The sequence below is a fragment of the Anabas testudineus genome, chromosome 8, assembly GCF_900324465.2.
Source record: "Anabas testudineus chromosome 8, fAnaTes1.2, whole genome shotgun sequence".
In the NCBI taxonomy this organism is placed as follows: domain Eukaryota; kingdom Metazoa; phylum Chordata; class Actinopteri; order Anabantiformes; family Anabantidae; genus Anabas; species Anabas testudineus.
The window spans coordinates 4,524,147-4,544,516 of record NC_046617.1 but is presented as its reverse complement, the minus strand read 5'-3'; the positions used below and the strand labels follow the sequence as shown (position 1 = coordinate 4,544,516).

Sequence of the window (20,370 nt, the reverse complement as noted above, 5' to 3'; positions counted from 1 at the left end):
CAGTGTGCGTCAAACAAAAGTCACTGCCTTTTAATTCCAAACACAATTTCAATCAAAATGCTTCTTCAAATGGGAACAAGCTTTAGAATGAAAGAATTACAGTCGACTCTGTCTGGGTTTTCTGTTGTTAATCAGCTCAAACAACAAACCAATAATCAGAAATATTACAGATGAAAGCTGCAAACATAAACTGTTTACGGTCAATTGCAGCTTTGTGTCACTCAGAAACTGTCTTTATATAAATCCTCATTTGTAGTAAATGGGTTTTGAAGCAGACCTAATGTGAACAGAGTCATTGGACCTTATCTTGATAGATAATGAGTTATAGTAAGATAGTATAGTTACATCAGTGACAAAATATTTAACCGATGCAGTATATCTAGTTACACAGTATCAGTCGTTCAGCTTAATACATGACCCTTATAGTATGTTTGAGCACGCACAGAACTTGGTTAAGGTTAATGTTTAGTGTAAATTAACTTAATCTACCATCGACCAGTGACTTTAAGGCTTTTTAGGTCCATGCTTTATTTGCACCAGCACAACAACACAAAGTACATGGTGCACAGTCTGTGTGTGTGTCTATGGCTGCTACAGCGAGCAGAAAGGAGTGTCATGTATCTATCTATTTCTGACTTTAAGTCTGTTGTATTCATAAACGGTCACAAACACATGTGTAGAGGCTCAAGCATAAATGTCCAACAAACCTGGAATTTCCTCATCTCTCTGTTCACGTCCGTCTCTGTTTATCTCCTTTGTGTTTATTATTACTGGGCTGTGAGGTGCTGACACTAACTGATAACAACAGGCAACACGCACATGGGGGTGAGGTGTTGAAAACCACGCAGACGTGTCCCACAGCTGATATGAAGAAAATCTGATCTGGTCTATTCACACAAATCAAACTAAATCAGATTTGAGTCATTTGGGGGCAAAAGAATCCGATTTGAGTCACTTCAACATGTAACGTGAACTTCGCCTTAGTGGTTTGAAGTGGTCAAACTATGTGTTCAAGTCAGTGAGGCTGATGCAAAGTGTGTTTTAAGGTTTAAGGAGGTCTGGGTGGGCAAGTCGGAACAAAACGTCAGTTTATCTGCAGATACAACAGAGCTGCGATAAATTTAACGAGGAAAATATTCTGCAGCAGAAAGAATCACGCAGCAAACAAATAAAAATAAAATAAAAATGGACAACATGTTAAAACGAAGTCAAGGATGTTCATGTCCATTTTCCTTCAGCTGTTTTAATTTGCCAGGTGTCAGGGTGAAGTGTGTGGGGATTTACGCTCTATTACTCTGTCACTTCAGTGATGTCTGTGTAGCCATGTGGAAGCTCTATAATAACTGGGTGAATATATCGCAACTGTTTTTAAATATAATCTTGGTTGTTTAGGTCGCCAAGCAACTCCAGATCAAGGGTTGTCATGCGAAGTGCTGACGGATGGCTTGACAGGGAACGAATGATGATGATTGAAGGAATTTTTGACGTTCAGATTAGGGTAGACAAAAAGAAAGAGACGAAGTGGAAGATTTACGATAAGAAGAGAAAGCCCAGAGGGGATCTATGGAAAGAATTTGAAAAGAGCTGTCACACCTTAAAAAAGGAGGGGGGGGGGGGGGAGACTGGAGAATCTTATGTCGTCTAATACAGGATCTGTTTTGTGCATAAATGAATATTTCTATAGAAATAAAGGAGAATTTCAAAAAGTAGACGTGACATTTTACTTTCAAGCCTGTGATAACTGAACTGAGCTGTTTTTAAGACAACAAATGACAACAAAGGCAACACCATGAAAATGAAACGGGCCCAACACCTTTCACAGATGCAAAGTGAAGCTGTTGCTGCTCATGTTCGTGCTCTTTAGCTGCAAATCAGTTCACTGTTCCCCAAAATAAAAGTTCCCTCGTTTATAGGGTTCCTGCACAGCACCGTCCAAATCAATACCTTGAATGCATTAAACAAGATTGTGGTTTACTTGTCTGTCACACGCACAGGTGACACTCAACTACTCGCAGTGTGAACAGTTCTGTCCCAGAGGTGACGAGATACAAACAGTACCAGGACATTAATCAACCCAGTCTCATAGAAATGCCTTTCATGTACTTCAGTTATGCTGGAATCACCATGAATTGATGGAAGGCTAAATTATTTTAAGAGGATTATTTTATGTACAAGTAGGTGCTGCATTTATAAACCTGCTGTGAGTTGGTTAAGGTCTCCTGACTCTCCATAAATAAAAGTCCACATGCACTGTGTCAGTTAGCATACCCAGGCTTTCATACAGTACTTCATGAATAAATCTGATAATGACTCTTTTTCCAAGCAAAATCTGCACAAATTATATTATTATCTACACTAAAGCATAGAGACAAATAGCAACATACTTGAAAAAGACAAAATACACAAAATACAAAATACACACATGCAATGAGAATTTCTGTGTGCCACACTTGGACCCTACACGAATGAACCGTTCATCCAGTTCTCTAGAAACAGGAATTTTCATTTAGTTAACGCTCTGTCAGAGACACACCCGTGTGGACCTGAGGGTGACAGCAGCGGTTTTGTGGTCACCCCACAGGCAGCTTACATACACTGTGCTATGTAGTCAGGTGAAGGCTCACTGGGGAGAGGCTGGAGAGGGGCGTGGGGTTGAGAGGCTCTCCCTGCAGCAGTTTCAGTGGGCTGAGCAGTCTACCCTCAGGCAGGAGAAGGTGTGTGTGTGTGTGTGTGTGTGTGTGTGTGTGTGTGTGTGTGTGTGTGTGTGTGTGTGTGTCATAAGACAATAGCTGTCAGTCCCTGAGTAAAGCCGTTGCCAGCTGCCTGTCACTGTGTGGTTTTGATCATTTTCTATGTTTCTGGCAACAAAACAAATGCTTGCTGTGTTCATGAAGTGTCCCAAACTGTCACCACACACACACACACACACACTGCTATTACCCTGTCCTACTCTCACATTCTTTACTGAACTCACGTCTATGAAATGAAGCCCATGCCAAAATATGCTGAACTGCGACTACACCTTTAAAATGATGGTGTTGGATTTCCTACTGGTACTTTTGAGTGAGTCATTTGGTCTAATCTATACTGCCTCTAGAAAACAGATTTTTGACGGGGGTCTAAATCCATAATTTTTATCCCACACTGACAATTGCTCCAGCAACAATACAGTATAACAGCATCAGTTTGTTTTGCATCTGTTTCAGATGTCTCGTGCTCTCCTGCAAACAGAGCAGGTGAACACACATCTTGAGCTCTGCTGTTGAGTGTCTGTGGACTGAAAAAACAAAATGTAAGTAAAGGTATTCTGAAATGTTGCCATGACAATCACAAGTTAAAGATGGATTAAAAACGTATTAAAACACCTGCTCCACGGCAGAAGAATGACAGAAGAGCTCTGTGAGGTGTTAAAGACACAGGTGAACAGTAACCTGATGATGGTAATTATATGATTATGTTTTGCATGTGGTTGAAACAGGATATCACATAATGTGTAACAGTGTGTATGTCCCAGTGAAGCTTTAGCAAAGGGAGGACAGTGTACAACAGTGTGTACACACTTGCACTTGTCTGTAATGCAGACATCTCATAGCTGCCAAACTTCAAATATGTTCCTTTCTCTTTTCCTGTTCCCATTCACTTTCATCAGATCCAGTGTTTCACTGGCTCTTCACTGCACTCATCAGACTGCTCCATCTACATTTTCAGTCATACACTGCTCGTGGCCTGATATTTTATACAAATGATGACCTGACGATCACCGTCAGATTAATCTTCACCTCACATTTTTGTTGTACACAGTAACAACACAAAATGGAAAAGGCCACTGGACTAGTGTAATGTTAGCAACTGCTGAAGTACTAGTTTGAACTCTATATATAGTGTAGCAGTAATATTCATTTTCAAATGTACTATGAAGCCCAAACCAGGAAAATCGTCTGACACTAAAACTACACTCAAGTATGCAGATATTGCCAGAGGCACACACATACTTTGCTGCATACTATAAATTGTTTGTCAGAAACAGTCTGTTCACTAAAAGTGCCACAGTCACATTAACCTCTTTATGTAAATGATATCATGTCTTTTTATCTTATTAGTGTTCCCTCTTGACTGGAGCTCATTCAGCTGAAACTGAATGAGAAAGTGCTTCTGCTGAAGAGCATCACATAGTCGGTGAATTGTTGAATTTCTCTATAATAACAGGCAGAAAACCGTCTGTACACCTCTTACAAAAACATGTTCAACATTCTCTAAATTCAGACTAAATAAAACAATAACTTTTAATAAAGTTAAAGGAGAAATAACTGGGTGTTGTTCATACCTGTCAGTTTCCCCTGCAGCCAGAGAGCAGCAGCTGCAAATTATGAGAACATGCCTGCAGCTGAATACCACACAGCTACACCCTCACTGCACAAAAACTATTTTAACAGGCAAATCATTAAAACTTAATTACTAAAATTGCTCCAGGATGGATTTATGGATTCAGTGGACGTAGCTGCCTGAGTTTGTGCCTCTTGTGCCATCACCATTATCATATTGCGACACATTGTAACCGTTGTACACTAATGTCTTCTAGATGTTGTAAATAAAACCAGCTACTGGAAGTCAAATTGTGAAAATATATGTTCTGTCCAAATAGACAGAAATCCATAAAACAACAAAGGTTTTTCAAGTTGCTTGGAGCGATCTACCGTGTACTTTGAAGAGCTCATTTGCAAAACCAGATAAACACCTTTCAATACCCTGGATGAAGCTAAAGTAATATCCATGTCATTATTTTCGAGAGTATCCTCAATTTGCATTTAGTATCACAAACTTTTCTGACAGAATGCCAATTCACTGTATTTTAATCTAACAAATCTTCCTGATACATTATTTCATCTTTATTTTTAGTTTGAGCCCCAGACCCAAAGAAAGTCTGCAGGTTCCAGACTGGTAATGATCATCTGTACACCACAATGCTTCGACCTAAATGCTAACATGTTCAGCTGTAGCAGGCATAATGTTTAGTGCATTCACAATCTCAGCACATGTCAGTCAAACCTCACCTGTCATGTGGAGTTTATTCTATGAGTCTATTAAACTCATTAACCTACATTTAAAGAAGGAAGAAGATGATTATGGGTAGTTATCTTTACTGTAGGACTACAGAGGAGCCACAATTCATTCGGTATCAGTTCAGTTATTCCTTGCTTGTCTGCCATCTCCACTGTCCTGTCATTTCACTGCCCCCGCACCCTTCCCCAGTTTTTCCCGCCCTCTGTTTCACCTGATTCCTCAACTGCAGGCTATAGTGTGGGCTGTATATACCACTCTACCTTTAGTTTCCCTCTACCACACACTCTTTGCTGTCTTTTACTGTGACTATTGAATTTTCTCGTTTTTGTTTTTCCATTGGTCCAAGGCCTTTAAATGGAGCTTCTATTAAACATCATGACAATTAGTGACAGGACTCCTGACAGTAGAGGAGTAGAGGATGAAATCAAACCTGAACTCTCTGCTGTTAAAATAGTTTTCTGATTAGGCAGCCAGAAACAGTCTGCTCCATTTCTATTGTTATTTTATATTAGTTGTCTTTTTATATTGTATTGTATTATTTTCCTTACATTTCACCTTGTTGTATAATTTAATTTACCCGGATTTCCCAGTTTATTACAGGTGTGGGCAACCAGTTAAGCATGAAGAGCAACACAGCAATGACTGTGCACTTTATAAGTTACGCCTGTACAATTTACTGCAATCCAATTCAGCAGCTCTGCCATGAATTCTACTTTTACAAGGTCACGGTTTCTCCATCTTTACTCTTACTTTTATTCTACTTTGTGTTTATCATTGAGGTCACAGTGGATTGCGTTATATTAAGAGGTGGTTCTAATGTTTTGGCCAACTTATTTACATAAATTTTTGGGCTAAAACATTAGAAACACCTCTTAAAGTACACCAATGAGCCACAACATTAAAACCACTGACGGTGGATATAATAGTGAGCAGTTGAAGTTGGTGTGTTGGCAGCAGGATCTGAGAGACTTCAGCCAAGCTTAGGTTGTGATGGCTGATCATCTAATGCAGCAGGTGGCTGCATCTCATGAAATGAAAAAACTTAAAAAAATATAAAAGCGTCCTCCAAATGGCTTAATGTAAATGTAAATGAGTAAGGACAACCGGGGAACTAACGTTTTGGGTGCCCAAAACGTACTGATGCACATGACTAATGAAGGGTGCTCATCCGGTCTGACCCCACAGACAAACATCCATGAACGTCCTCTGTGGCCTTTCTCTTCTCCTGTCTGGCACTTCCATCCTCATCATTTTTCTCCACATTTCTTCATCTAGAGCTAGTTTCCCCAAACTGGGGGTCTGTCCGAGGGGCTGCTGTCTCATAGGGAACTAAAATCTTACTCTGTCTGATCCAGGTGTGTCCCCGGTGAGCTGGAATCAAAGGTGCGTGCATGTATTGTTCATGAATTATCTTAGCATCTGAATAAATCTTGTAATGATTTTGTTTTGATAACATTCTTCACTGCACCTTTTAAGTACAATAATCTTTCTTAAGCTGTGTGGCTTTTATAAATTCTCCGTGCAAGGTGAGCATACGCAGAAATTTGCGGTGGATCTTCAGCACTTGAGTTTTAGCTGCACCTTGGATTGTTTCATTGTTCTCAAGCATATTGAATTCCTGCTCCATTTACTTAAGATTAGACAGCAGGTAAAAGCTCAACTTAATCAAATAAGGGGTTTACTCTTTAATCTTTAAACCAGCTTGGCTTCTGCTTCACAAAATGTTACCTAACACCACTCTCAAACTGAAATTGCAGTTATTCTGACAAAGATCACTGCTGAAAAGCTTCTGACTGGCTGGATGTGATTTTTCACGCTGGAAAAAAACCCCCCAAAAAACTTAGCGTTATGTGATTATACTTAATTGTCATCCAGGTCTCAACTTGCCCTGTAGCACTTTGTTTGTTCTAATCTCTTAATGCTTTTTATGTGAAGTGAGAGTTGGCATGATGATCCGTGTAATTCAACAGGTGAATGCACAGGTGATGGGTGGATTCTACATTTTGCAGAAACACCCTCAAGCCCTTAAGCCGGCCTGTTGTTTAGGAGTTAAACCAGGACAGGTGTGTCCTTGCATTTCTCCATCCTCCTCCTCCTCCTCCTCCTCCTCCTCCTCCTCACAAACTCATCTAACAGTATAAAAAATCAGCTGCTCTTGGAGCTCTCCACTTTCTCCTCTCCAGCTGAAGCAGAAAGACAGTCTCCTTTATCCTCATCACCTGCCACAATGCGTTCATCCATGAGCGGTGGAACGTACAGGGGCAGCAGTGCCTCCATGTACGGTGGTCTTGGAGGTATCAGAATCTCCAGTGGTGGCTCCTCCATGTCCATGTATGGCCGTGGTGGCGGCGGTGGAGGTGGTGGAGGTGGTGGAGGTGGTGGAGCTGGCTATGGTTTTAGCTTTGGTGGTGGAGCAGGTGGTGGTGCCGGATTTGGCGGCGGTGGAGCTGGGTTTGGCGGCGGTGGAGCTGGGTTTGGCGGTGGTGGTGCTGGGTTTGGCGGTGGTGGAGACGCTGACATCACTGCCAATGAGAAGGCTACAATGCAGAACCTGAACGACCGTCTGGCCAGCTACCTGGACAAGGTCCGCAGTCTGGAGAAGGCCAACGCTGAACTGGAGCTGAAGATCAAACAGTTCCTGGAGAGCAAGACCTCCCCCTCATCCAGAGACTACAGCGCCTACTTTGCCACCATCGCAGACCTGCAGGGAAAGGTAAGCTGACATGTGACATGTGAATGTCTGCGTAGATGACCAGATCATAACGTCAACAGGAAGATGCATGCACATGCTCTAGACGTCAGTGTAAACATAGCATCCAGTCTCATGTGGATTCCAACCTTTGAAAATTTTCAAAAGAAATAAATGTACGTATGCATGCTGAGCAGTACGATCACAAGTAGGTTCATAAAACCTAAACACACCACACAAGCACATGTTCAAAATATGCTCCAAGCAAACCTGCATGATGCAAAGAACAAAATAAAAATAGGGAAAATTATAGGACAAATAAAAAAAGTGAAAGAAAACTGAATGAAAAGAAAAGTAAAATGAAGTGAAATAAGTCAAATGAAGTGAAATAAGTCAAATGAAGTGTTATTTGGTGCAGAGTGTAACAGAGACTGACATTTGCTCTGCGTGCAAATAAAAAAGCTAAAGGGGATGAACTTGGCACCTGCTGAAAATGCAGTGCCAGAGGAGTAGAGTTTTTTATTTATGACATACAGTGTTTGCTCTGTTGACACAGCAACTCTATATACAAACCAACTAACTCAAGTTAGTCATAAAACTCACAGGAAGTTTATCTTTCATGCTTTCATTTTATGTTCCAGTGTGTTAACACACACACACACACACACACACACACACACACACACACACACACACACACACACACACACACACACACGCAAAAAAAAGATGAACATCCTAACTTTGTATTCATTTGTCATTATACAGTTAGAGCTAACATAAAAACTACTATCATCTTTTATCTTCCAGATCCAGGATGCTACCAGAGTCAACGGTGGCATCTATCTCTCCATCGACAACGCCAAGCTTGCTGCTGACGACTTCAGGCTCAAGTGAGTGAATTCATTCATTATACAAGGCTAGAAAAACAAAAACAAACAGGAAATGGCTGCTTTCTATTAGATTTTGTTAAAATATCACATCTCAGACTGGTGTGAATTAAACATATGACTATGACGCTGATAGGCGAGTCTTGACCTTCCTAGCGGTGTCCTTGCCTCTCAACCACTAATGTTTGCTGAACCAAATGGGACTTTGTGCTGTAGTGCATTGCCTGTGTATTTTTCAGGCTGGAGACACATTTTTCTACAGATGTGCCAAATGTTAAAGCATGTTTTAAAGCCTATCAGTGTGGTAGGAGCATGTGTGGCATGAACGCCCCTAGATGCTGACTCTGGAAGCACATATCCCCTGTGCAGGTATGAGAATGAGCTGGCCATGCGTCAGTCAGTGGAGGCTGACATCGCTGGCCTGAGGAGACTTCTGGATGAACTCACTCTGACCAGGACTGACCTGGAGATGCAAATCGAGGGCCTGAAGGAGGAGCTGATCTTCCTCAAGAAGAACCACGAGGAGGTAAGTGAGCACTCAGAAAAGAAGTCTGCTGGTTTTGTAGGGTTTGTTTAAAAACTTCATTTGATGAGTTGAGTGAACTCTCTATGTTTCATTCGTAAGTCAGAACAAATCATCTTCTATAGTGATTTGAAAAAAAAACATTGTAAGTTGAATTGTCTTGGTGGATTATTAAGTGCAGTTACATGTACTGCACATGCCGACTTCTGAATCTTCACCTGTCTTATCTTGTCTTGTTCTTTTGGCTGCCCGTAGGAGATGCTGGCGATGCGAACCCAGATGAGCGGCCAGATCAATGTAGAGGTGGATGCTGCTCCTCAGGAGGACCTAAACAAGATCTTAGAGGAGACCAGAGATTACTACGAGGGTCTCGTGGCCAAGAACAGCAAAGAACTGGCGGCCTGGTTCGACACAAAGGTAAGGACCTTATTATAAACATGTGGCACTTCCTTCAAGTTAGTCCAGACTAATATATCTCAATAACTGGTTCAAATACCTCTTAAAATGGAAAAATGGAAAATAATAAGTGACTAAAACTGTCAGATACATACAGAGGAATAAGAAATTAGAATTTGTGTTCCATGACACCATAACACACCTCCTGTCTGCAGTAAACATCCTATGACATTGCTGTTGTCCTTCACAGGCAGAACCTCTAAAAAGTCAAGTCAGTGCCAGCACAGAAGGCATCCAAATGTCCAAATCAGAGCTCACGGAGCTGAAGCGAACACTGCAGGCGTTGGAGATAGAGCTGCAGTCACAGCTCAGCATGGTGAATATCACATCATCATGTCAAAGGTAGCATCCAGTGTTAGTTTGAGTGCTAAACAAACCAAACTGCTCAATGTCTTTCTTCTGCAGAAAGGGAGTTTGGAGGGCACCCTGGCTGAGACTCAGAACCGCTATGCCAACATGCTGGCAGGCTACCAGAACCAGGTGAGCATTCTGGAGGAGCAGCTGATGCAGCTGAAGGGTGACCTGGAGAGACAGGGACAAGAGTACCAGATGCTGCTGGACATCAAGACCAGACTGGAGATGGAGATCGCCGAGTACAGGAGGCTGCTGGATGGAGAGGGAACTGGAGGGTGAGAGATCCTTACCCCTCTAAAAATTAAAGGCTTAGGTGGAAGTTAGTGCGTGTGTGTGTGCACGCATTGAAATTAATGCATTTAAAAAGAATTTAATAATTAAAAAGATATACACAGCAACATGAACTTGGGAACTTTGGAGTCATTGAATCTAAATATTATGTAATTGTGATTGTTCAATCAATAAACCTCAGTTTGGTTTTCTCCTGCAGTGGCTCTGGCTCTGGCTCTGGCTTTGGCTCTGGCTCTGGCTCCTTTAAATCCAGCTCTGGTTCAGGATCTTCCTCCAGTACTTCCACTTCCACTTCCACTACCAAAACCCGTCAGAAAGTGATCACCGTGGTTGAAGAGATGGTGAATGGAAAGGTGGTGAGCGCCAAGGAGGTCGTCAGCGAGTCAGTCTCGTGAGCACCAGCAGAGGGGCACTCTCGAAGTACAGAAACAAACAAGCAAATAAAATTCTGAAGAGGTGCTTCAAAATAAAACCCTGTGTGTTGCATTTTTTGTCCAGAGTGAAGTGTCTGAGGCTGCACTAGATGAAGAAGCATTGAAGGATTAAACAGGGTAAAATAATTGAAATGAAAGCATTAAAATGTTTCATTACTTTGTTGGAAAGACAGAACATTAGAACAGTATAGTTCGAGTTTTTACTGGTCACAGTGTCATATCTGAAAGGGAAGTGTGAAATAGTGCCCCAGCTATCTGCAGCACTAGCTACACCAATGGTGGCTGCTCTGCCATTCTTTTCTTGTCATGGAACAATTATCAAACTGTCTGGTTAAGTTGAGGCACAAAAACAACTTGGTGATGTTGTTTTTGCTTCTTAGTAACATTGTTTAATTAAAATGCTTCAGTTGACTCGAACATATGTCTCCTGTGGGGAGACCCAACCCCTGTTGGTCATAACAATATTTAGAACTGGACTAAATGACATTACCTCCCTGGGAATGAGACATACTTAGGACTGGGAAACCAAGATCTTTTCTGCAAGCTCTTATATATGTACCCTGGAGTCCTGGAGTTACCTTGCTAAAGTCAATTAAATGCTCAAATGTCTAATTCTGCAGTAAAAGGAGCCTAACTCAACATTATTACACTTCAAATTACACTCCTCTATGGAAAAGATTAATAGCGTTTTGAGTTGCCTGCAGAATAGTGGGACAGTCTGAAGAAATGTAGCCAACATTTGGGTCTTTCTGTTTTGTTTTGTTCTAAGATGTAAAGTATTCTGAACCCATAAACAGGCTGGACACTGGCAGGCAGGTTTAAAGATATCTATTACACTCAAGAGAAGTGGGGGGGGAGCGTGGTGTTGCGATGGAGATAAAGATAAAGATAAACTTTATTGTCATTGCAATATCGTACAACGAGATTAAGGTGCCAACCAGTCTGTATAGAATGAAAAGGAATAAAAAAAAAAAAAAAACAGAAACACAAACAACCCTTCAAGTAATCAAAGAACATCACATTGTGCTCCGGACCAGCTCTCACTCCCACAAGTGAGCAGTTACAGTACTAGTTTCTATAGTCCGTTCTTTACAGTGTTTAATGTAGTTATTGCTACTGGATAAAAGCTTTTTTTAAATCTGTCAGTTCTAGTTTTGATGGACCTGAACCTTCTCCCTGATGGCAACAGTTCAAAGAGAGAGTGTCCAGGGTGTGTAGTGTCCCTGAGAATGGTTTGAGCTTTTTTGAGGCAGTGGGAACTGTGAAGTTCTTCTAGAGGGAGGAGAGGGTACAGGTGATCCTCTGTGCTGTTTTGATCACTCTCTGGAGAGCTTTCCTCTGAGCCACTCTACATCTGCCGAACCAAACAGAAACACAGTTTGTAAGGAAGCTCTCAATAGAGCATGGATAAAAGGACACCAGCAGTCTCTGGGAGATGTTGTTCTTCCTAAGTACCCTTAGGAAGTGCAGTCTCTGCTGGGCCTTTCTTATCAGCTCAGAGTTATGTACTCCCCAGGTTAAATCCTCCTCTATGTGGACCCCCAAGAAGCGGAAGTCTGACACCCTCTTCACACAGTCCCCACCAATGTACAGTGGAGGGACCTCAGTTTTCGTCCTCTGGAAGTCAATGACAACCTCTTTTGTCTTCGAGGTGTTAAGGAGCAGATTGTTCCCCCTGCACCACAATGTCAGCTGTTTCACCTCGTCTCTGTAGGCAGACTCATCTCCCCCTGAGATGAGTCCCACCACTGTGGTATCATCTGCGAACTTGACGATAGTGTTGCTGTGGTGAGCCGGAGTACAGTCATATGTGTAAAGAGTGTAGAGCACACAGCCCTGTGGGGAGCCAGTGCTGAGACTAAGGACCTTGGAGGTGTGTGCGCCCGCTCTCACCCTCTGACTGCGATCAGAGAGGAAGCTCTTGATCCAAGAGCAGGTGGAGTGTGGGAGTCCTAGGTCCAACAGTTTGTTAACTAGTTTGTGGGGAAGAATTGTGTTAAATGCAGAGCTATAATCCACAAAGAGCATCCGCACATAGTTCCCCTGCTGCTCCAGGTGGGACAGTGCCATGTGGAGGGCAGTGGCTACAGCATCCTCTGTGGATCTGTTCGCCCTGTACGCACACTGGTGTGGGTCGAACGAAGGTGGGAGTAGTGAAGTGATGTGACCCCTTACCAGTTTTTCGAAGCACTTCATCACCACTGGGGTGATTGCAACTGGCCGGTAGTCATTGAGGCTGGTGATGTGCGTTTTCTTGGGCAGGGGGACTATGGTGGAGGACTTCAGGCACGGTGGGACAGTAGACCGGGCCAGGGACAGGTTGAAAATCCTGGTGAACACTCCAGCCAGCTGGTCCGCACAGTCCTTCAGTACTCGTCCAGAGACACCATCTGGACCAGCAGCCTTCCTCGAGTTGACGGACCTCAGTACTCCCCTCACCTCGTGAGGCTGAGGCTACTGTGGGCTGCAGGATGTGGATGTGTGGGTGTGTCTGGTTGCTCTATCTCGAAGCGAGTGAAGAAAAGGTTCAGCTCCTCCGCCAAACGAGGAGTCGCCTTCGGCGGCACAGAGGGTCGTCCTGTAGTTGGTCCGATGCTGGACTCCCTGCCACACCTCCCTGCTGTTGTTGCTGTCCAGGCAGCCTTCAATTTTCCTCTTGTAATCCAGTTTAGCCTTCCTGTTGCCTCTCTTCAGGTTGGCTCGTGTCAAGCTGTAGAGAGCCCTGTTGCCAGATCTGAAGGCAGTGTTCCTCTCCCTCAGTAGCTGCTGGACCTCCCAGTTCATCCAGGGCTTCCTGTTATGGTACACCCTGATATGCTTGTCCACTGTAACAGTGTCTATGCAGTTCTTAATGTAACATAGCACACTGTCTGTGAACACTTCCAAGTCTGGATCTTCAAAGACGTCCCAGTTGGTCCTCTCAAAACAGTCCTGCGGCTGCTGAGTGGCATCATCAGGCCATGTTTTTACAATTTATGAGATCGTAAGAGCAGTTTTCCTAAGGGGGGCGTATGCAGGGATTAGAAGCAGAGACACATGGTCAGACTGGCCCAGGTGAGGTAGTGGTCTAGCCCTATAGCCTAGCTTAATGTTTGTGTAGACCTTGTCCAGAGTGTTTGCTTCTCTGGTGGTACACTTAACATGCTGGTGCAGATTAGGAAGCACTGGCTTTAGGTCCGGGTGGTTAATGCTATGATGTGCACAGCGTCGGGATACCTGCTCTGCTGCCTGCTAATGCTGCCGTGTAAATGTGCCGATAGCCGAGTTAGCAATAGCATCCGGTGGAATGTAAACAGCCGTGACAATGACGACAGTAAACTCTCTCGACCAATAAATGGTGCTCAAGTGGGATACTTTCCTGGAAGCATGTGGCTGATATAATACTCCCTTTTGCAAGATGGATGGAGATGAGAACAGTGGTTTCTTCAAGGCAGAATGCAGGAAAGTCAAGTGAGAGGTGATCACAAGATGGAGGATCAGTCCAAGGTGGCAAGATGGTGGCCTCCAGGAACAGTGTCTGCTGCGTGGTCACTAGAGAGAGAAACACGTACTGCAGGTCACCAAAATCTCTCCTTACCTCTCCCACCAAAGCAGACATCCAAAAAACTGTGACAATAAATCCGCAATCAAAAATCCAGAAGTTCAGTTTGACTACTCCTCTCCAAAAAAACACAGACAGATGTAAACAATCCACAATCCAGAGAATCTTTATCTAAATAACACAACAGAAAGACAGGTATAAGACATGAGTCTGTGTTTATACAGGGGGACGCAGGTCAAATCAATCAGACTAAGGATGTTAAATGAACATGGATAAGTAAAAGACCAGACAGGAAGTGGCTCAGTATTTCAAAATAAAACAGGATGTTCTGGAGGTGTCATTTGTTAGTGTTTAGTGATTAACACAGATGAACCAGTAATGAGTGAGAAGTAGAGGCATGAAGACTGATAACTGCCATCTCGAATTGCCCAAAGACGTAATATTGAAAGTAAGATTCACGGGAATCTTTCACATCATTATCTTTCGACCTACGGTAGTGTACATGGCGTTAACGCAATTTTGCACTTTAATTTAAAATTACAACGTGCATAATTGCGTGAAACATGAAATCAAAGAACTCTGCTCCCCTCTTGACTGTGCTGTGCCAGCAGAGATGTAACGAACATACTGAATATGTATACAGAATGAACTTATTCAAAATAAAAATATTCTAATCTAAAGTACAAATATTTTTAACTTTCAACTTCCCAGATAACAGTGCAGGTCGAAGCCTGCAGGGTTTACTGTGCTTGTTGAGACAAGTTCACACTGTCGCTTTTTACTGTGGTCGAAGAAAAAGCTGCATGTTTTCACATATAAGGGCTTAAAATGCTAAGACCATACAAGAAGAGTGTGTGTCATCACTGTATCACAGCTTGTAGCTGAACATGAAAGCAATATTAAAATTTAGTTTCATCAGTCTTTACGTCGGCTTCAGATAAACAGATGAATGTGGATGAACTGCTCCTGTCACATTGCAGAGACGTCCCAATGTGTCTTTTCTTTTTGAAATGTCCTTATTTTGCACAAATGCTCAAAACTATAAGGAATGGAAGCTCAAATGTTAAAACATTTCAATGTGATAACTGTCACAGGAGTGTAAGATGAAGCATCTTTGTTGAATTTATTAGCTGGTTAGCTTAGCACAAACATGGGAAGCAGGGAGATACACCACGCCTGGCACTGCCCAAAGATCACAGAATCCAGCACTTCGAAAGCTTAGTACACATTTTCTATGTTGTTTGTTTTGTCCATACAGAAGGATCTGAATACCTCATCCATCACTTTACGTTTTCTTCTGCACAACTTTTTTTATTACAAAGATAAATGAATGTTTTCATGGTGGGATTTTCCCTATTTCAAACTCTTGTGTTTGTTTCAGTGTGGGATTCTTTGTGGTTAGTTAAAGATTATTTACAATGGAGTGTGATTGTGATAATTCTTTGCCTAAATTTGAACACATTTGACCTCAAACTTCATAGGAACTTTGTGTCACTCGAGTTTCATAGGAACTTGAGTGACTGTCATTGTCCTGCTGTGTTTTGTCATAGCAAATACAGCTTGAACGAAGAGCTGGCACAAAACATTTTATTGTTTGCTTTCTCAACAACAGAGAGCAAGGGGAGACTCGTTTAGTCCCGCAGGGCCCAAAATACCACCCACAGAAATGGCAGACAGGTTTGGACGTGCAGAGAGGAATCCAAGTGCCGTTGTGGGACAGGCAAGGGTCAGAGGTTTAAAATGGGCGAAAATGAAACGTAAACTGGAAAAAACAAGATTCCCTCAGGTTTCCAACGAAGCAGATACACCTGAGGCCACAGCATGAGTAACCTGAAAGACATTTTCAGTAAGCAGAACAAACACGGGATGTCATTGTGCAACAGGCATAAACTTTGTTTGTCATCCTGCTCTTAGCTCAGCGCTCTATTTGCCCTGAGGCATGTGGTGGGGGCCGGTTCCTGAAACCCTCCCTCACTATCAGCTAGCATAAAAGGAGCTGAGTTCAACCTCTCCTACATTTCCTCCTCTCCATTCAGAGCAGGCAAACACCTCCACAATGTCCTACTCTCGCTCTGCCAGCTTCTCCACTTACAGGAGGGCCCCCAGCGTTCATGCTGGAGCCGGGGGCAGTGGGGTTCGCATGTCCAGTGTGATTGCTCCAAGAAGCTTCTCCTCAGCTAGTGCTGGGTTTTCTGCTGCAGGTTTGTCTGCTGCAGGTTCTTCTGCCGGAGGCGGCTTCAACCTGGCTGATGCTGTTGACGTCTCGGACAACAAGAAGGCGGCCATGCAGAACCTGAACGACCGTCTGGCTTCCTACCTGGAGAAAGTGCGCAAACTGGAGAAGGCCAACGCCGACCTAGAGCTGAAGATCAGAGATTTCCTGGAGAACAAGACCAAACCAGAGGGCCACGACCACTCTGCACACTACGCCATCATCAGTGACCTGCAAGATCAGGTGAGCATAGGTTTCCTAAATCCTAAACTATAAGAGAGGCACAAAGAAAGACTAGAAATGTGAGATCCTGTAGAAGCAACAACATGAGAATGCTGCCTGAAATTGATGCTCTTGTCTGAACGTCAAATTTAAAGTATATATATATTTAAAAAATCCAAAGTAAAAGAAATCTTGTACCACACAAAATGCAGCAGGTGATAGTATGTGTCTTGTTCCCTGTAGGATGAAAGCAGGTGCTGCCACACCCAAAACACACAAAGGCCACCTGAAACTGCAGCAGTCAGCCTTAGGCTCTGGTTTTGCATGATGTGCACACGAGAACAGAAACCGACTAAAACAATGAGGAGAAATTTGACTTTTATTTGCATGACCTTATCTTTTTAAAAATGTGTAACTGCCTCACAAACTTTGTATTCAGTCTCTCTATACTCACTCAGTTACAAAGCAGGAGGTAATTTGTCCCTATAACTTCTGGTCTAATGCAAGACAGTAGATACAATTAAACACACCCAGTTTAAACATATATTCCTTCTGTTTTCAGATCTTCGATGCCACCCGCACCAATGGCTCTCTCTACCTGTCTATTGATAATGCCAAGCTGGCTGCTGATGACTTCAGGGTCAAGTGAGTATATTAAATATTTGTTCAAGCTCCACACCTAAATTATTCTTTGGTGTGGCCAATATTTGAATACTGGTAATTCAGACAATGTGCAGTAGTGGGTTAAGGTTAGAGAAAGAAGAAAGCAACACTTACTGTTATAAAAGAACCAGCAAATGTCCTATTTCATTTCTAATGTTTAATAGTGATTCTTCACATGGCCACTAGAGGTTGTTGCTGATGTGATACCTACTGCTGCACAGGTATGAGAACGAGCTGGCCATGCGCCAGAGTGTGGAGGCAGACATTGCTGGGCTGAAGAAAGTCCTGGACGATCTGACTCTGGCAAGATCCGATCTGGAGATGCAGATTGAGTCTCTGAAGGAAGAACTCATCCATCTTAAGAAGAATCACGAGGAGGTGAGCATGAAGCTGCTACAAGCTAATTACAATATGAGACATTTGTCAATTAAATTAAGGATTAGGTATTTTTATTAATGACATTTGGTGCAAAACCCACAAATTTACTTAAAAATTATGTCATAATTTCTCCAGGACCTGCTGGCAATGCGGACTCAGGTAGGAGGTCAGGTGAACGTGGAGGTGGACGCTGCTCCTCAGGAGGATCTGACCACCGTCATGGCTGGAATCAGAGAACACTATGAGAACGTTGCAGCCAAACAAAACAAAGCGTTGGAGACCTGGTTCCAGGGCAAGGTGAGCAATATAAACTAAATCCTGGTGTACTGGAATAACGCCATTAATTGATGTCAATAATAATAATACTTTAATTTGATAAGGGCAGGATAATACAAACACAGACGTGTGTGACCTAAAAGGAGTGCCATCTGCAAACAGTACACATTCAATTCTGAGTAGATTAAACTGTCAGATGTGATTATTTCACTGTTTTTGTTGTTGTTCCACAGACTGAGGAGCTCAATAAGGAAGTTAGTGTGAACACAGAGTCTCTTCAATCATCACGCTCCGAGGTCACAGAGGTCAAACGCTCTCTACAGAGTTTGGAGATTGAACTACAGTCACAGCTCAGCATGGTGCGTTTCAACCAGTTTCTATTTTTTATTTTCTTTTGCTTTTTTGTTTGTTTAATTTTGAAATCTCCTCACACTACTTCTTCTCTCCTTTAGAAAGCATCTCTGGAAGGAACCCTCGCCGACACCCAGAACAGATACTCCAACATGCTGGCAGGTTACCAGAGACAGGTATCTGCTCTGGAAAGCCAGCTGGCTCAGCTGAGAGCTGACCTGGAGCGTCAGGGACACGAGTACAAGACACTGCTTGACATCAAGACCAGGCTGGAGATGGAGATTGAGCAGTACAGGAGGCTCCTCGACGGAGAGCAATCACTGTGAGTTGACTAGATCACAGTGGTATCATACTGGGATTGTTTAAATCCATATTCAGTATACTTCATGATCTGGGCCATCCGGCAAATATAAAATTCATTGATAATAATGTTCATTAGCTTGCTGATCATATGTATCAAAAATAACATAAACCTTGTTCGTGTGTTTTTCAGCGGCACCACTTCCTCCACTAAAACTCGTAAAGTGGTGGTTGTCACCAAAGAGATCGTAGATGGTGAAGAGATCCGGTCTGAAGTTAAGGAGTCTAAGTGAGACAACAACACATGTCAACATGCTGGCAACCGTTCTCAGAAACACACAAATAAAACACTTCTGATGAACTGAGATATGTGTTTGTGTCAGTATCCATTCTTGTCTAGTATCCATTATTATCATTATTATTTTTATTATTATGGATTATGCATGTATATAATAAGTATATTTAATACACATGGGACTGGAAAACACGGGTAGAAATGAGGTGTGAGGTAAATCATCATGGTAACCTGTGCTGCTCTGTAGCAGGTGACCTGTAGAAGATCAGATCAAAACCATATTGTATTCACAACTGAGCACACAAACCTGTCAAAGGTTCATTTCAATCAATCATTTTCTTATAGAGCACAATTCCTATGAAACATAATTCAAAGTGCTTTACATTACAAAACACATAATAATAACAATAATAATAATAAACATAGTTTAGAATCTATTTGTCTGCAAATTCATTAAAAACGACATTGTATAAATGAGTGTTTGATAACTTTTTAAAAGATCTTAAGAAAGTAAACCACACCTCCACCAGTACGCTGGTCCATATTTTAATATATGTGTGAGTACTGAAAGTGCTCTGTTGGCAGAGCAGCTCTGTGTTAGAGGACCTACAGTAAAATACTGTACTGGAAGATAGGTCGTCGCAGCCTGGCTGAAAGCTGAACACAGGAGGGGGAACCCACTCATGAATTATAGATTCCAATTCAAAACTTTATTGTCATTCATTTAAGCCACAAGAACTCATATGAACCAATTGAAGCAATGACTCACAGGGTACAGAAGAAGAATAGAAGTGAGGCTAAAAAGAGTTCATCTGTGCTTTGGTAACTAAAAAGGTCCCATAAATAAATACTGTACATGTGCTACATATAGTCACTGATAGACACAATGTGCAGCTAAAAATATTTGGTTTTACACGATTAAAACAACAATCTAACACAAAGATAAACCAAACAACCAAACAAGACAGAGTAGAAGTCAGGAAGAGTGAGACTAGCTGAATGTCCCCAGCCTTTATAATGCAGAAACCAGGTGGACTGGTGGATCTCACTGAAGACCCATCCCTGCCCACCAGGCTCCTGCAAAGAGAGGCGTACAGCACTTATCTGTTAGAAACCAGTGGGTCCAGAAAGTCTCTGCTCTGCAGTTTCCCCCCAGAAACCCACAGAAAGATAGAAATCCAACTGTGGCAGGCTCCCTGTTAGAGATACAAACGCATTAAACCTGAAACGCACAACTGAGTAACACTTACAATTCGATCCAAATCAAAAACAAAAGGATTAAATACAAAGAACTTTGCTCTCCGCAAAAAGATCATGCATTGTACTCAAACCCATACCCAAATCATTCATTCAATCGTACCCAAATTCTCCACCACTTTTGAAAACTTACCAAAGAGGTTAATTTAATCACAGATGATTCAACAACTGTCACAC

The 20,370-nt window shown here is 42.4% G+C and overlaps 2 protein-coding genes across 2 annotated transcripts; both read left to right on the top strand.

Moving 5' to 3' along the window:
• Positions 1 to 7,207: 7,207 nt before the first annotated feature.
• On the top strand, positions 7,208 to 10,736 carry LOC113158965 (keratin, type I cytoskeletal 13-like). Its single transcript, XM_026355394.1, has 7 exons — positions 7,208 to 7,774; positions 8,561 to 8,643; positions 9,010 to 9,166; positions 9,419 to 9,580; positions 9,810 to 9,935; positions 10,025 to 10,248; positions 10,464 to 10,736. Exons 1-7 carry the CDS (start codon positions 7,289 to 7,291, stop codon positions 10,657 to 10,659), a joined length of 1,434 nt encoding a protein of 477 aa, XP_026211179.1. The 5' UTR covers positions 7,208 to 7,288; the 3' UTR covers positions 10,660 to 10,736.
• A 5,516-nt stretch (positions 10,737 to 16,252) lies between these two features.
• LOC113159040 (keratin, type I cytoskeletal 13-like) lies at positions 16,253 to 19,008 on the top strand. Its single transcript, XM_026355514.1, has 7 exons — positions 16,253 to 16,694; positions 17,236 to 17,318; positions 17,558 to 17,714; positions 17,850 to 18,011; positions 18,224 to 18,349; positions 18,443 to 18,663; positions 18,835 to 19,008. Exons 1-7 carry the CDS (start codon positions 16,296 to 16,298, stop codon positions 18,932 to 18,934), a joined length of 1,248 nt encoding a protein of 415 aa, XP_026211299.1. The 5' UTR covers positions 16,253 to 16,295; the 3' UTR covers positions 18,935 to 19,008.
• Positions 19,009 to 20,370: the final 1,362 nt, after the last annotated feature.